The 16,315-nt window shown below is 37.4% G+C and overlaps 1 protein-coding gene across 1 annotated transcript; it reads left to right on the top strand.

Moving 5' to 3' along the window:
• The first annotated feature begins 4,091 nt into the window (after positions 1-4,091).
• TAF9B (TATA-box binding protein associated factor 9b) lies at positions 4,092-12,791 on the top strand. Its single transcript, XM_043570587.1, has 7 exons — positions 4,092-4,510; positions 5,146-5,227; positions 5,767-5,903; positions 5,978-6,112; positions 6,941-7,016; positions 9,734-9,844; positions 10,720-12,791. Exons 1-7 carry the CDS (start codon positions 4,460-4,462, stop codon positions 10,881-10,883), a joined length of 756 nt encoding a protein of 251 aa, XP_043426522.1. The 5' UTR covers positions 4,092-4,459; the 3' UTR covers positions 10,884-12,791.
• The last annotated feature ends 3,524 nt before the right edge of the window (positions 12,792-16,315 follow it).

Raw genomic sequence — 16,315 nt, 5'->3', positions numbered from 1 at the left:
CAGTTGCATTTCTATACACCAATAATGAAGCAGCAGAAAGAGATATCACAGATTGGTCCCATTTACAATTGCACCAAAATCAATAAGATACCGAGGAATAAACCTAACCAAAGACGTAAAAGATCTGTATGCTGAAAACTACAGAAAGCTTATGAAAGCAACTGAAGAAGATACAAAGAAATGGAAAAACATTCCATGCTCATGACTGGAAGAACAAAAATTGTTAAATGTCGATAATACCCAAAGCAATCTACACACTCAATGCAATCCCTACCAAAATAACACCAGGATTCCCCACAGAGCTAGAACAAACAATCCTAAAATTTGTATGGAACCAGAAAAGACCCTGAATAGCCAAAGCAATCCTGAAAAATAAAATCAAAGCTGGAGGCATCAAAGTTCTGGACATTAAGGTGTATTACAAAGCTGTAATCATCAAGGTGTATTACAAAGCTGTAATCATCAAGACAGTACGGTATTGACACAAAAACAGACACCTAGATCAATGGAATAGAATAGAGAACCCAGAAATGGGCCCACAAATATATGACCAACTAATCTTTGACAAAGCAGGAAAAGAGTATCCAATGGAAAAAAAGACACTCTCTTCAGCAAATGGTGCTGGGAGAACTGGACAGCAACACACAGAAGAATGAAACTGGACCCCTTTATTACATCATACACAAAAATAAATTCAAAGTGGATGAAAGACCTAAATGTGAGACAGGAAACCATCAAAATCCTAGAGGAGAAAACAGGCAGAAACCTCTTTGACCTAGGCCACAGCGACTTCTTACTTAACATGTCTCTAGAGGCAAGGGAAATAAAAGCAAAAATGAAAGATTGCAATTCATCAAGATGAAAAGCTTCTGTACTGCAAAGGAAATAATCAGCAAAACCAAAAGGCAACTGATGGAATGGGAGAAGATAATTGCAAATGACATTTCAGATAAAGGGTTAGTATCCAAAATCTACAAAGAACTTACCAAACTCAACACCTGAAAAATAATCCAGTGAAAAAATGGGCAGAAGACATGAATAGACACTTTTCCAAACAAGGCATCCAGATGGCTTATAGACACATAAAAAGATGCTCATCACTCATCATCAGGGAAATACAAATCAAAACCACAATGAGATACTACCCTCACATCTTTCAGAATGGCTAAAACGAACAACTCAGGAAACAACAGATTTTGGCAACAATGTGGAGAAAGAGGATCTCTTTTGCACTGCTGGTGGGAATGCAAACTGGTGCAGCCACTCTGGAAAACAGTATGGAAGTTCCTCAAAAAATTCAAAATAGAACTACCCTACAACCCAGTAATAGCACTACTAAGAATTTATCCAAAGGATACAGGAGTACAGGAGTGCTGATTCGAAGGGGCACATGCACCCCAATGTTTATAACAGCACTATCGACAATAGCCAAATTATGGAAAGAGCCCAAATGTCCATCGACTGATGAATGGAGAAAGATGATGACACAGTGGAATATTACTTGGCAGTCAAAAAGAATAAAATCTTGCCATTTGCAACAACGTAGATGGAACTAGAGTGTATTATGCTAAGCACAATAAGTCAGTCAGAGAAAGACAGATATCATATGATTTCACTCATATGTGGAATTTGAGAAACACAACAGATGAACATAGGGGAAGGGAAGGAAAAATAAGATAAAAACAGAGAGGGAAGCAAACCATAAGAGACTTGTAAATACAGAGAACAAGCTGAGGGTTGCTGCAGGAGAGGTGGATGAGGGGATGGGCTAAATGGGGGTGGACATTAAGGAGGACACTTTTTGGGATTGAGCACTGGTTGTCGCATGTAAGAGATGAATCACTGCATTCCACTCCTAAAGGCAAGACTACACTGTATGTTAACTAACTTGAATTTAAAGTAAGCAAAAAGAAAAAAAGAAAAATTAATAAAAAGTTGAAATAAAAAAGGATGAATGTATAGATGCAAAGTGCCTATCTAACTGACAAATAACTGCTCTACCAAGACAAAACCTCCAGTACTAAGTGAATAGACATTTCTAGAGAGCTTAGAACTAATTCCTACAAATCTAAAAACCTGATATTCCTAGCAAGTAATACTTAGGAATATTACATACTCAAACACTTTTTTTGAAAGGACATTTAGGTTGATGTCACCACACTGGACTGACACCAAGAATCAGTCTAATGTGGACTTGATAAGACCAAAAATTCATATAAAAGTGAATATTATGTTAGACTATATTCAGTTTTACCACTACATAAAAGAAAAGAATGATGGCTGCAGTTAATGGCTGCAGGCAGTTCAGAGAAGTATTTTTCGATAAACAGAAAGAGCAAAATTATCCTACTGTAACATGGGGCCAAGAAAAACATTTCATTGTTATTTTTACTAAATATAAGCAATAGAAGATATGTTTAACTTGTCATAATGTATTCACATTCTCTTTTTTAAACATCTTATATTTATGTAAACTAAGAATACATACTACAACTTATAAAATTTAAATATCCAAGAATTAAAATAAATTGCTGTAACGGGACAGAAATATGAAAAATATTATATTTTCTCACACAAAGTATTTAATTAGTCCTACTATTAATACTAATTGCCACTCTTAATTAATCCTATTGTCTTGTTTAAATAATAGCATGTATGTAACAGAAAATACAGAAAAGCAATTTTAAATAAACATCTATTTTCATATTTTTATATTAAAGCAATAACACATGTGCACAGTTATTTATTATATATTATAGGCCTTTCATAGGTCTTTTCATCTTGTATGGCTGTGTCCTGTGTTGGCGCCCTGAAGTTTCATCACCCCAACTGTATGGTACCATTCGGATGGAGGAACAAAAAAATTAAAAAGTTGGTGTTTGTAAATTACATAGACAAGAAACTGGTAAACAGTGGTGCCTCCTGTGAAAGATAAATTAGTGGCTAGAAGAAACCAGAAAGTTTCTTTTTCTTATTTTTTTAAATGTATTTTTAAAATTTTGCACCTTGTGTATCTACTACCTATTCCAAAGTGAGAAAATCACTATTAGTCTTATATAGTGATCGTCCACGGTCAGCTGAGAAAGGTGCTTGTGGGGCCACAGGGATCAGTGTTCCCCCTGGAAATGGTGTGTTAAAAACACGTGATTCTTGGGGGACCTGCCTCATATTCAAGATGGTTGACTGGTCGACGACTGATTCAGAGGAGCCTGATGAGGTGAGCTGGTGTCCAAAACTAAAGGGCCTGCTAACACCCAGAAATCAGTAAGAATTTGTTTTGTGAAGGAAGCCATTAGAGGGCTTTAAATAAAGGAATACAATTATGTGATGTATGACTGAGAGATCCGTTGGGTTGTGTGAAGAAGGTGGGGTAGCCCTATTTTCAGGACCTTTTTCTGTAGTCTTGGTGAGTACAGCTGTTGGTTTGGACTGTTAGCGTGGTTAGCACTGGATGAGGATGTGGAAACACAGACATGGTCCGACTTTGGGAAGTGGCCCTGATAAGACTTGTTACAGATTGTGGATTGTGGGGAGGGTGCGTAACATAGCTGACTGCTATTACTGGCCTCGGTAGCTCAGAGTGCCTTTTCGTGGGATAAAGAACACGGTGGTGGATTGTAGAGAATAGGAAAGAGTTCTCTCAGGGACACTTTAAGCCAGAGATGGTTAACTGATGCATTGGTTTTTTTTTTAAAGTCAGGTTATTCTATGGAGACTGGAGAGGGGAGAAAACTACTCAAGGACAAGGGACAAGGCTGGAGAGGCTCAGCAGGGTGGGGAATCTTGCAGGCCCACAAAGGCTTTAGCTTTTCATCAGTATGAAATGGGTGAGGATGACAAGGCGTTGAGCTTGACGAGAGTTGGCCAAAGGCCTGCTGTTGCCAGATTTAACAAATGAAAATACAGAACGCCGAGCTAAATTTAAATGTGAGATCAACCACAAATAATTTTTTACATAAATATAGCCTATGTAGTGTTTGGGATATACTTTGGCTGAAAACGTATTTGTTGTTGATCTGAAATTTTAACTGGGTGTTATTTACACAGGCAACCCTACCACAAGGGCACGTGGAGGCAGGGCTTGTGCAGGCATTACAGGGAGATGGAAGGGCCAGAGTGGCAGCAGGGAAAGTGTGAAGAAGGGTCCCAGCAAAGACAAGGGTTACCCGTTTGGTACATTTTACCGGAGAACAGCTCTAGAAAGACGAGCTTCTTGGTTCTTCTAAGCGTTGGCCGAGGGTTCCCCGGGGAAGGCTTACTCGTCTCTGCCAATCCTCCGCGGCCTGCCGGCTCCGCTAGCCCAGCTGCCCTCAGCCTCCACCGCGTGGAGTAGCAGTAGAAAAGCCGCAGCCCGCTGGGCCGGAGTTGTAACCCCGCCTTCCGCACCCCGCAGGGGTGGAGTCTGAGCGAGGAGCCTGCGATCAGCCCTCTCTCCACGGATGACAGGCGGCAGGATAACATGGAGTCGAGCAAGATGGCGCCTCCCAAGAACGCTCCGAGAGATGCCTTGGTAAGTGCAAAGGATGAGAGGCGGGGCATGAAGCTCCGCGCGGCCAGCGTCTAGGGAGGCAGGCCCCGGCGGAGGGCCTGAGGCCGGACTCGCGTGCGGCTTCAGCCCAGCCGGGGCGGCCAGGAGTGGGATAAGGGGCTGCCCTCCTGGACCTTGGGGCGCTTCTCCCGCAACCCCCGCGGCCCCGCTAGAGGGAGGCTTGCGGCCCGCCGAAGTGCGCAGTCCAACCACCCGGCTTTGTCTACTGGGCCTTGGGCCCCAGACTCTTTGTGGTCTCGCCAGGTTGGCCAGCCGGGATTCTCACGTCCAGCGTTCTTCCCCCATCGTCACAGAAGAAAATGACAACCAGCTGTAGCCACCCCTGCCTTTCCCGGGGTGAAAGGCAACCCGGGCCTTTTTCTTCTCTTTGCCCCAGCCCCCACCCCCGCCAAAAAAAAAAAAAAAAAGTTTTCAGCAGAGGTTACAACGGGTTTGGGCGTGATTCTGATACACACTTGAGAAGAAAAGGATAGGAGTACAAGTTTGGAGCCCAGAGAAAGGGGGACCTTGTATCATAAATACAAATACTACCTTCGGCCCAGTCTTGATTTCTAGTGCCTACATCATACATCTGACGTTTTTATTCGAATCTACAGGTGATGGCACAAATCCTGAAGGATATGGGAATTACGGAGTATGAACCAAGGGTTATAAATCAAATGTTGGAATTTGCTTTCCGTAAGTTAACAAAACACCAAAAATTTGCCTAACTTGTGAATCTGAAAAGATTGTTTTATTGTAAGAACATTTTCAACTAAATTGCTTTAACAGTTAATAAATATCATAGAACTTGGCTAAAGCAGAAAAAAGGAGCTCAAGCTAGGGGACAGTAGTATTTATACTGTGATACCTATTTAAAATTGATCGTATAGAGGGGAGCCTGAGTAATTCAGTCATTAAGCTTCTGACTCTTGATCTTAGTTCAGGTCATGATCTCCTTCCTGGTTTGAGAGATTGAGCCCCTTGTTGGGCTCTGCTGTGACAGCACAGAGTCTGCTTGGGATTATCTCTCTCCCTCTCTCTGCCCTCCCCTGCTCACCTCGCTGTCTCTCTCAAATAAGCTTAATAAAAAAATTTTTAGTTGATCATGTAGATCAATTAGATATTAGAACCAAAATTCATAAATTTTCTACTGGTAGAACCTTCCATTAAGAAAAATGGCCATAAATATTAGGCTGTTTTCATAGGTTTAAGAAAATAATGTTTTGTTCTTAAAGGATATGTGACTACAATTCTGGATGATGCGAAAATTTATTCAAGCCATGCTAAGAAACCTAATGTTGATGCAGATGATGTGAGACTGGCAATCCAGTGTCGGGCTGATCAGTCTTTTACTTCTCCTCCTCCAAGAGATGTGAGCAAAGTTATTTGAAGTTCATTTTACTTAAAAATTTTTAAATTGTAGTTCTAATAAGGCTTTTTTTTTAGTTTTTACTGGATATTGCAAGGCAGAAAAATCAAACCCCTTTACCACTGATTAAGCCATATGCAGGACCCAGACTGCCACCCGACAGATACTGCTTAACAGCTCCAAACTATAGGCTGAAGTCCTTAATTAAAAAGGTAAGAATTTTTAGTCAAATTAGTTTTTTAAAAAGATGAGATGTGTTAGGGCAATTTGTAAAAAGCACATTCCTATAGATAGATTAGTAGAATAAAGACTAAGATAATTTACTAGGATTTTTAAAATTTATAGCGTTGAAAATACCATGTCTGCAATTAACTACTACATTAAAATACAAAATTTTTAGAGTTAAAAAGAACTTTAATGTTCATCTAACCCAACACTTAATTTTCACAACAGGAAACTGAGCCTCGATCCATCTGTGGAGTTAGTAGCAAAGCTGGGACTTATTCCCAGGTCTCATGCCTCCAAATATTTCCACTGTTTATCAGTTTTTTGTGACACCTGATAACAGAGTAAATGATATACCATAAGGAATTGGACTTATTTTCTGAAATATGACCTAAGGCTCTCCCACCACTGAGAAAGTTCTCCCCACATTCAGCTAGCTGCCTTTGTTGTCTGAAATTCTGCTAGAAGACAGTTTCTTTCTTTTTAGGTTAAGGTATTGACTAGTTAAGATTAAAAGTCATAAGGATGTTAGTTGTTATCCCCCAAATAAGACTCTACGTTAAACACTATATAGAATTTTCTATGTGTATGTTCATATCCATGTCCATATGCATATGCATTATATTTATATTATATATATGTTTGTGAAGACTAGTTTCAATGTTGGATTTAGAACACTGATGAAACAAAAACGACATTCTTGCCATAGGTTTATCCATTAATAAGTCACATCAGCAATCCTAATTTCATTCTTGGTAAGTTTAGGGGTCAGATCTAAACAACATTAAAACTAACTTGTTTTTGAAATCCCCTAGGGACCTAACCAAGGAAGACTAGTTCCACGGTTAAGTGTTGGTGCTGTTAGTAGCAGACCTTCCACTCCTACTATAGGTAAGTGAGAGAGGGAAATGGTTTTTCTGACTGGTAAAGAAGTTCCTTAGCACTTAATTTTAAATTATAATCCAAGTCAAAAGCTGAGTCAGAAATTCCCAAATGTGTATTGCCATTGATACATTTACTTATCCTCTAGTAAAACTATAAACATATATCTTATCAGATTTCAAAATGAGAAAGCCACAAGGAATATCTGATCCCAAATGAGTATAGAATTGGACATTACCCACCGTTGTTGGAATAAACTGGGATACCAAAAACAGTTTAAGCTGTGTTCTCTGCCTTCTATACAAATCAAGTTGCCAAACACAACTCATGGCAGTAGCCTACTTATTTTCAGAAATTAAAGAACTTTCAGAGTAAACTGGCAAGAGAATGCAACCCAAACAATTTTAAAGTGTACAAAAAGCATATCAAAGAAAAACTCATTGTTTTTAATACTAATCTTTTCAGAAGTAGTACTGATTGTCCTGTGTTGTCCCTTCAAGGTGTCTCCTGTGTCGTGACAGGTCCCCATCATTCTTTGAGCCTTTATTGCTTTTTGGCACAAGATGATCTAAGCTCATCTTATATTTTCCCTAACTCTAGTTCTACAACCAGCCATTTCTCCAGAGCCCTAGTTCCTTTTGGTGGAGAATGGTATTTAGAAACCATTAGGTTTCTTTTTAATGTTGTTGCTTAGGTAATAAGGGAAACATAAATAGATTTAGAGTTCCTGATTTTTTTTTTTGGTCCTACATTCCTGCTGGATTTCTTTCATAATCAAAGTATTTTCAGAAATAATCCTCTTTGACCAGTACTGATTTCTTGGCTCTTATGTTTTATAACTTGAGTCCTATAGATGTCATATAGCTCTAATGTAAGCAGCATTTGATTTATGCAGTGTGTGGACAATCTCTTCATATTCTCATTTAAACATTTTAAAATCAACCGGGTATAGTATTAGTTGTACACTTCCAGTTACCTGCATGTGACCTTTGTGGGCAGAAATTCGCATATATAATTTATGTAACTTTTAGGTCATATACTGTGTATCTGTGGATTCATATTACTTTAGTGAATACCAATTTTTTAAAAACTCTGGGCTGTGGTAATCCACTGCACGTGTTGGCAAGTTAACCAATTTTAGTTATCAGTTGTGATTTTTAGACACTTACTATACATGTTTTAGAGATTTTTAAAATCTAAAATGAGGGAACTGCTAAAATCTAATATTAAAATACAAGTTTTGAACTTTGAAAACATGGAATTCTATAAAGTATCCAAGATCTAAGCATCTACTCTGTTCAATTTTAAAACCTAAACTCCATACTTCCTTAAATGTTAAATCGTTATGGTAATGGCCAAGAAAACATCTACCTATTGTGAATTTCTTGACAAAATAAAACACATACTGTTTCATTAAGCTTCACCAAATTCTTTGAACTGATCCTTAATACAACAGAAAACTTGCCTAGGAATGAAGATACCTTAGAGTAAGGCCTCACCTTCTCAATTTGGGAGAGAAAGCATTAGAGCCAGATTCCTGCGTACCTTTGAACTCTCTTCCCCTATTTAGGCTTTCTTCCCCTATTTAGGCTTTCTTCCCCCATTTAGGCTTTCTTCTCCTTTGTTTCTGGAGAGGGTAGGGTAGTTGTAGTTTTTTCAGCAACTCTTCCCTGGGCAGACTGCTGGTTCCAGGAGAAAGGGATGTATGGAAAACCTGCATCCCCAAAGGAAAAACTAGGAACACACATGTTTCCATAAATATACTTTTTAAGAGAGCTATGATGTCAGTATACATCTTTGAGTCTTGCAAAATTTATTCATTAAACAAAAATTGTTGAGTGCCTATTAGGAGTAAGGCACAAAGACCATATGTTCTTAAGGATAAAAAGTGTTAGCCAAGCTTGTAATTTAGTGAACAGGAGAAGATACTAATAAAGGTTCCTATGACAAGGCAATTTCAGAGTCAGGCATTGACTTCTGAGCAAATCAAGGAAATTTTATAAAATAGGGTGGTATTTGAGTTGTACCTTGGAATAACTGGTAGAGTTGAGGGGAGTTTGGACTAGGTTATCTCCACAATCCCTTTCTGTTTAAAAAAAGTACTTGGATATAGAATAGGAATATGACTTTTGTACCCACCTGGGGACCCTAAGAGGTGTATTTGATAGGCTTTTGTTAGATGCATGTTGATTTACCTTCATAAGCATAGTAGACATCTTCTAATTCTCAGTAAGTGACAGATTAAAAGTGCCACCTAAGGTAATTAATAGAAAACTTGGGTCTTTATTCTGCTGGTTTATTTGGACACTCAGTTTCACAACCTCACGTAGCTAAAATTCAGTGCCAGGTGGTTTAAAGAGCTATACATGGATTATTTTAACTTTCACAAGAATCTTATGTGATAGTTATCTCCATTTGACAGGTGAGAAAACTAAAGTATTAAAAGATTAAATAACTTGCCCAAGGACACTCATCTAGTAGGTGATAAAGCCTGAATTCAAACTCAAGTAGGTAGGCTCCAGAGCCTACATTCTTTACTACTAATCTGTCCTGAACTTTTAGCATTTAAACCGTTGAGTTTGTACTTTGCTTATTTCTGATTTTTTTCTCACCATTCATTAGTTCCTTGTGCTTTGAAGGTAGTTTCTTATAAGCTAAGGAGTGCAGAATATGAACCTGTGTAATGAAATCACCTAACTAACATGGTCTGTTAATTACAACTACAGCAACCCCACAAACAGCTTCTGTCCCAAGTAAAGTTGCACCTCCAGTGTCAGTGACAAGCCAAAGATTTACAGTGCAGATTCCACCTTCTCAGTCCACACCTGTCAAACCAGGTAACATGATGGGGAGGGTGGCATTGAAAGTGGTTCTTTTATTTTTTCTGAATCTTAAAATTTGTGAATAATTTGTGATTATAGAATAATTTGTATTCTTATAGCAAGAGTTAAGTTGTTTTAATATACCAGGAAGGTGGCAGTAATGCTGCAAATTAGTGTTCTTCAGAAGGGTCTATGACCCCACTAAAATTGTATGAAATTTTACAAATATGTAATGTTTTGGAAATGGAGAGTATTCAGCATGATAATCAGATTCTCAAAGAACACAACTAAAATAAGTTAGGGTCCACAAATCTAAGGCATCTTCAGGGAAAAGCACTTAGGGTTAAAGCTCAAAAAAATAATATAACTTAGTGTACAACAAATAAAAATTGTACTTTTACTCACTTTATGGAAGGATACATATAAAGTTGGAATAATATATAAGTAGAATTCTGTTATAGCCTAATTTATTACTGAATATATTTCAATTGAACATCTTCTGAAACCTAAATGTACATAGTGAACTACTTATATAAAATACTGGCTTATAATGGGAATGTGATTCCTGACCTTTAATATGTTCCATGATGAATCCAGCACACTGCTTCCCATGGCTAAGTATTAACTAAAATTTTAGGTAGTTAAGTTTAAAAAAAAAACAGAACTTTAATGTTGTACTAGATACTAGTTTAAATACTGTAAAGTATTAAAAAATTTTATTCAACTCCTAATGCAGTATAAATACCCTAGTTTCTTCTATGATGTAGTTGCTATTCATGCTATTAAAATTGTTGTTAGAATTAGAATTATAATTTAGATTTGTTGAATACTTTTTACCATGTTTCTGATTTGGGGTAATTCAGTTTGAAGGTATTTTCTCCTGTTTATAGTTCCTGCAACGACTGCAGTTCAAAATGTTCTGATTAATCCTTCAATAATTGGGCCCAAAAATATTCTTATTACCACCAACATGGTTTCATCACAGAACACGGCCAACGAATCAAACCCATTGAAGAGAAAACATGAAGAAGATGATGACAATGATACTATGTAAGGAATACAATCAAGATGTATTTCAAACGTGCAGTTGGTTTGGAGCCCAGTATACTGAACTAGAATATTCTTTATCTTCTCAAGTTTTATCTTAGAAAACTTAAATGTAGCTGCAGTATTTTTCACATTGGCTTAAACTGTTAGATGTCTTAAGCATACCAGTGTTTTTTCATTAGGCTCCAAGTAAAAAAGTATTTGTTTCTTAATACATTAATTCATTAATGTTAAATTCTATCATGACAGTTTTTTTATTTGGAAGCAGTTTTCTGCCATGTTTCACTGACAGCAGCACTTAAGTTTCAATTGCTACAGCCTGATCAGTAGACTAATCTTTAACAGCATCATTTCTATCTACATTTAAATACTACTTTCTTTTCAAGGTAAAATAGTCACAACTTTGGTTTTCACCAACTTTTTTTAACCAAATCTCTAAATTTAGGAAGCATTTTTTTGGAAAAGATGGATTTAAAGGGATTCTAAATCCATTTTAAGTGTATTTGTTTCTTGTTGTTCTCTAACCTCCCACCTCAACCCCGTTTCTAGATCCCATTCATTTTCTGTACTGCCTCTTCCCCATAGGGTTAAGTTTCTCCCAGTGCTCTTAGAAGGCCAAAACTGGAATTTTAAAAGTGTAGTTCCTGATAATACAGTTCAGTGTCATTTTCCTATTTTTAAGACCTGCTTTTACATGCCTGATATTCTGTGGTTCACTTTAACCCAAAGGTTTGCCTTGCTGTTTTACTCTCCATACCAGAACAGTTGAGTTTTACACCTTTCCTTTTATGCTCCTTGAGCTTTATTCTGCTTTTAACAGGTAGTTTTGGGGTCAGCTACAATTTCGATCTTATATTCCAAGTTGATAACTCCACCATATTTCACATTTCTAAATTTAACATAGAAGATGCTGTAGCTTTAAAATCTGCGTTGAGAAGTATATTTACACTGGACTTAGGCAAAAACCACTGAAGAGGAAGTTTTCTTCCTTTTTATCACATACATATATGCTATAATTACTACTGCTTGAACCCTTCTATTGGTATAATTCATTTTTCTAGCTTGTTGCTGAGGTTATCATATATGAGATGGGATCAAACCTGAAAATTCTCTAATGGTTTTCCTTCCTCTAGAAGGCCAACAATAAAAGCAAATCAGTGTAATGTGACTGGCACTTAGGTGTACCAGTAGGTTTCCCAGTAATGTTGTAATGTTGCTGAACACTTTTCTCTTATTTTCCATTTATACACATTTAAACCTCTTAGTGGGAAAGATTGCAAAGCTTTCAAAAATATTAAATAGGTTTGTTGTTTTTAAGTTTGACATTCAACATTGGAATACTTTTGCAGAATTTTCTAAAATAAATTTTCATATCATATCATAATTTAGAACTTGTAGCCAAGGATCCTCAAAACTTCAAACACAAGAAAGTTTCATGTTAGGATGGTGCTCTAGATAAATTGAAGAGAAATATTCCAGTAACAGAGAAGACATGTCTCATCACAGTCTGTGTTTTTGGATATTAGGAAAAAGGTGATATCAAATTTATAAAAACAGATCTGATCAACATCATAGGAGAGAAATGTTCATTATATAGCATAGGATATCATTACTTGAATGTTCTCAGGGAGGCAGCATGTCAGAAGGCCTAGGGTCTAGTCCTGGCTCCATCATTTACCAACTATGTGACCTTACTTCACCTCTGAGCCTAGTTCTCTAGGCTAGTATACTGAACTAGGATAATAGGAATTATTATTCCTGTAATAGAAGAACACCGACCCTGCCTACCTCACAGGGATGTTGTGAGGGTTTAATTGGTATATGTGAAAGTTCTTTGAAAATTGTAAAATGGCTTATAACTCTAAGGAATTGTTCATGTATTTGTTCCAAGATTATTAATAAAAACTGAACTTAACCATTTCTTTCATTTTTGATTTAAAGGATTCAAGGAAGATGAACAAGACCCAGTAATTCTGAGGTCCAAGAAGCAATTAAGATTTAATGGGTGACTTAATTATAAATCAGGGAATTGCTTGCTTTTATTTGCAATCAGCATGTGACTCATCGTGAAGCAAAACAAAAATGAATATGGGCTTAAGTCTGTTAAAAACATATCATGCTGTTGAGACTGCAGTTGGAGTGTTCATTCACTTGCTAGGTCAGCCAGGGGATGCATTGCTCTTTCAAATGCAGACTGCTTTATCTTGCAGATCTCCCTTCCCTATAATTGCATCCACCCAATATAGCTTCTAAAATGACTTAAGGCAGCTCTTGTCCTCCAGCTTCTAGGTGGAATTTTTTAAGAGTTACTGAAGGTAAATGTGGTGAGGACATTGTCCCAAGTTCTTCCTTTTACAAGTGGGAAACAAGTGTTTTTGATCTGAGTATGAATATAGGAGTACAGCCAGTATGTGGAGAAAATAGAAAACATAATGCACACTGGTCCCAAGAAGTCCAGAGTGAAAGTACTCAAGAGTTAGGAAAGACAACACTAATCAGAACAGCACATTCAAAACAGTGTGTATAGTAGGCTACCATATATATTTTAATTTATATGTATATACATACATAGGATATGCTTTTTATATACCTTAAGTAGCTCTAGAATGAATGAAACCAGTCTGACGGTAGCTGTTTCTAAAGAGGGTAACTGGTGGTTGGGGGACTGAGGTAGGAAGGTGTCTTCTCATTGTATACCCCTTTTTGACTTTTGTATCATGTGCTACAGGGAAGTTTTGGACATAAAGAAAACAAGGAAAGTAGGAAACACAGAGTTTAAGAGACTGAATTGGTTGATGACACAAAGATCATAATCTCTATACAGGCATATACATCTATCATATGGAGGTTAAAACTGAATTTGTGACACATGCTAAAACTTTGCAATATTTTATCAATAATTCATAATTCTGTATTAAATCAGGAAGCACATCCTTGTACTACTATTCTAGTTTATGTGCTCACAAGTTGTTTGTTACATATTACCTTTCTCAACTAGGTGGTGAATTTCTTCAGGACATAAATGCTATCTTATATTCCCTCCATTATGTCCTAAGCATATGGCAGGTACTCAAATATTTGGCTATTTGTGTTTCCCCATTCATTCTCTGGATTAATGAACAAATAAATGGAGAATGATCCTGGAAGCAGTCTAGTAGAAAGTACTTAAAAGGTACAATCCAGGTTGGTGGATGGATGAATTGACAATTGTAGAATCTAAGTGCTAGGTTTACAGGTGTTTATACAATTCTTTTAATTCCTCTGTACATATGAAATAAAATGTTGCAATTCCTCTGTACAATAATAAAATGTTGCAGGAAGGTAATCAGTAGGGGGGGGGGATGTCTAGCCCAGCTGTAACATTAATTTGCTGGATCTATGAATAGCACCTCTGGGTCACCTCTACAAAAAAATCAGCCTAGAATTCCTGCTTCTCACACCAGGATATAGTGTACCATTAGAGGTATGCAGAAACATGGTGCATTTTAAAATTTACTACAACTATGGGGACAATATTAATTAAAATTCAAATGAATTTTTTAAAAATTCAAGCCTTCAAAATTATTTTGTTTAAAAGCAACCACCAAAATTTTCTTTTGCTCTTCTCTCTAGAGTTAAATACTCCTAGGCTAGAAGCATCATTTCGGGGAGTAAGGCACAATGAAAAAGCAGCCTTTGGAGTCCAACAAACCTGAACTTGAATCCCTGCTGTTACATACTAGCTTTGTGATCCTGTCCAAGATCTTGTTTCTTAAGAAAGGTGAAATACACATCTAGTATGTAAAATGTAAAATGCCCTGCAGACTTTTGAAATCTCATGTTTACCTCTGCTCACTCCCAAAACTCCATTAAAATGACAGGAAAGAAAAACGAAGGGAAAGTTACAAGGATAATACATGAATCAGAATGTCATTAGAATCACTTCTCAGCCTTTTTGCTAAGATCAAGTGCAGAATGTCATTAGATTTTAAGCAATGACAATGAAGCAAAGCCTTGAAATCTGGGAAACTGATATGTACACTGATTCTACATATAGCCAAACAGGCAAGTATTAGGGGTTGAATAAAGACATTTTCAGACATAAAAGGTCTCAAAAACTCTGAGTCCCAGGTACTCCTCAGGAAGCTAGTAGAGTTCTGTGTTTCACAAAAAGAGTCAAGCAAGAAAAAAGGGGGAAAAGGAATCCAGGAAAAGGGAGGCCCAACACAGGAGGTAAAAGGAATCCCCAACAGGGTTACCCCAAAGGGATTTCTTCTAGAAAAAGAAATCCCAGAGCAACAGCTATATAGCAAACCTAGAAGGCAGCCAGGGTAAACTGGAGTGGAAGCAGAGGACTCCAGGAGGAATATCGCTAATAAAAATGAACAGACTTGTCTCACATGTTTGAATACACTGGGTATGAATCAGTGATAGGTACATAGAAAAAAAGTAAACTTTCAAAACTTATTAACCCCAAATAAAAAGGCACATTATATAATCGTACCACATGACATAGCTCAGCTGTGAATACTATTTATAATCACAATGTAGACTACTGATGTAATCTAGGATTATAACAAAACTATACTGGGCAAATTAAGAAGGGAAGTATATGTGGAACAGAGGCTATAAGAATGCTAAATCTTCCCATGGCATGGCATTAATACATATCGTTTCGTAAAAATCAAGAGATTAATAATATTAAGTGTGTTACAGAAACATGGAGGTAAGTACCAGAAAAAAGCTAAGTGTTGAAAGCAGTCATCTCTGGGGGATGGAAATCACAAATGGGAGGAATGGGCTGAAGCCTATTTTGTTGTCATAAGCCTTGACGTTTTTAAATTATGGTCATGTGTAACAGATAAAAATAAAATCTAAAATAAAGCACCAGGGTGCCTGGGTGGCTCAGTCAGTTAGGTGTCTGACTTCTGATTTCAGCTCAGGTCATGATCTCACTGAGACCAAACCCCACATCAGGCTCTGCACTGGGCATGGAGCCTGCTTAAGATTCTCTCCCTCTCCCTTCGCCCCTCCCCGCCCATTCACTGTCTTTAAAACACAAACAAAAAAAAAAATAAAAAAATAAACCACCTATCACATTATCTGCCACAAAGTAGGGATTCAATAAAATAAGTACACATTTATGGGGCACCTAGGTGGCTCACTCAGTTAAGCATCCAACTTTGGCTCAGGTCATGATCTCACGGTTCATGAGTTTGAGACCCGCATCAGGCTCTCTGCTGTCAGCTCAGAGCCTGCTTCAGATCCTCTTTCCCCCTTTCACTCTTCCCTTCCCCGAGTCTCCCAAAAATAAACATTTTTTAAAAGTACACATTTATCTAATCTCCCCTACCCCCCCACCACTGCTGCCCCGTCTCTTGCATTCACAATGTAGCTGATTTGATCTCTTCCCTCAAGATTCTGTTCTCAACCTAACAAAGTATGACAGGAAAAAAGTAA

Source organism: Prionailurus bengalensis, chromosome X, assembly GCF_016509475.1.
Source record: "Prionailurus bengalensis isolate Pbe53 chromosome X, Fcat_Pben_1.1_paternal_pri, whole genome shotgun sequence".
NCBI classification, from domain to species: Eukaryota; Metazoa; Chordata; class Mammalia; order Carnivora; family Felidae; genus Prionailurus; species Prionailurus bengalensis.
Note: the sequence above shows the minus strand (reverse complement) of the source record. Positions and strands in the feature narration are given on the sequence as shown.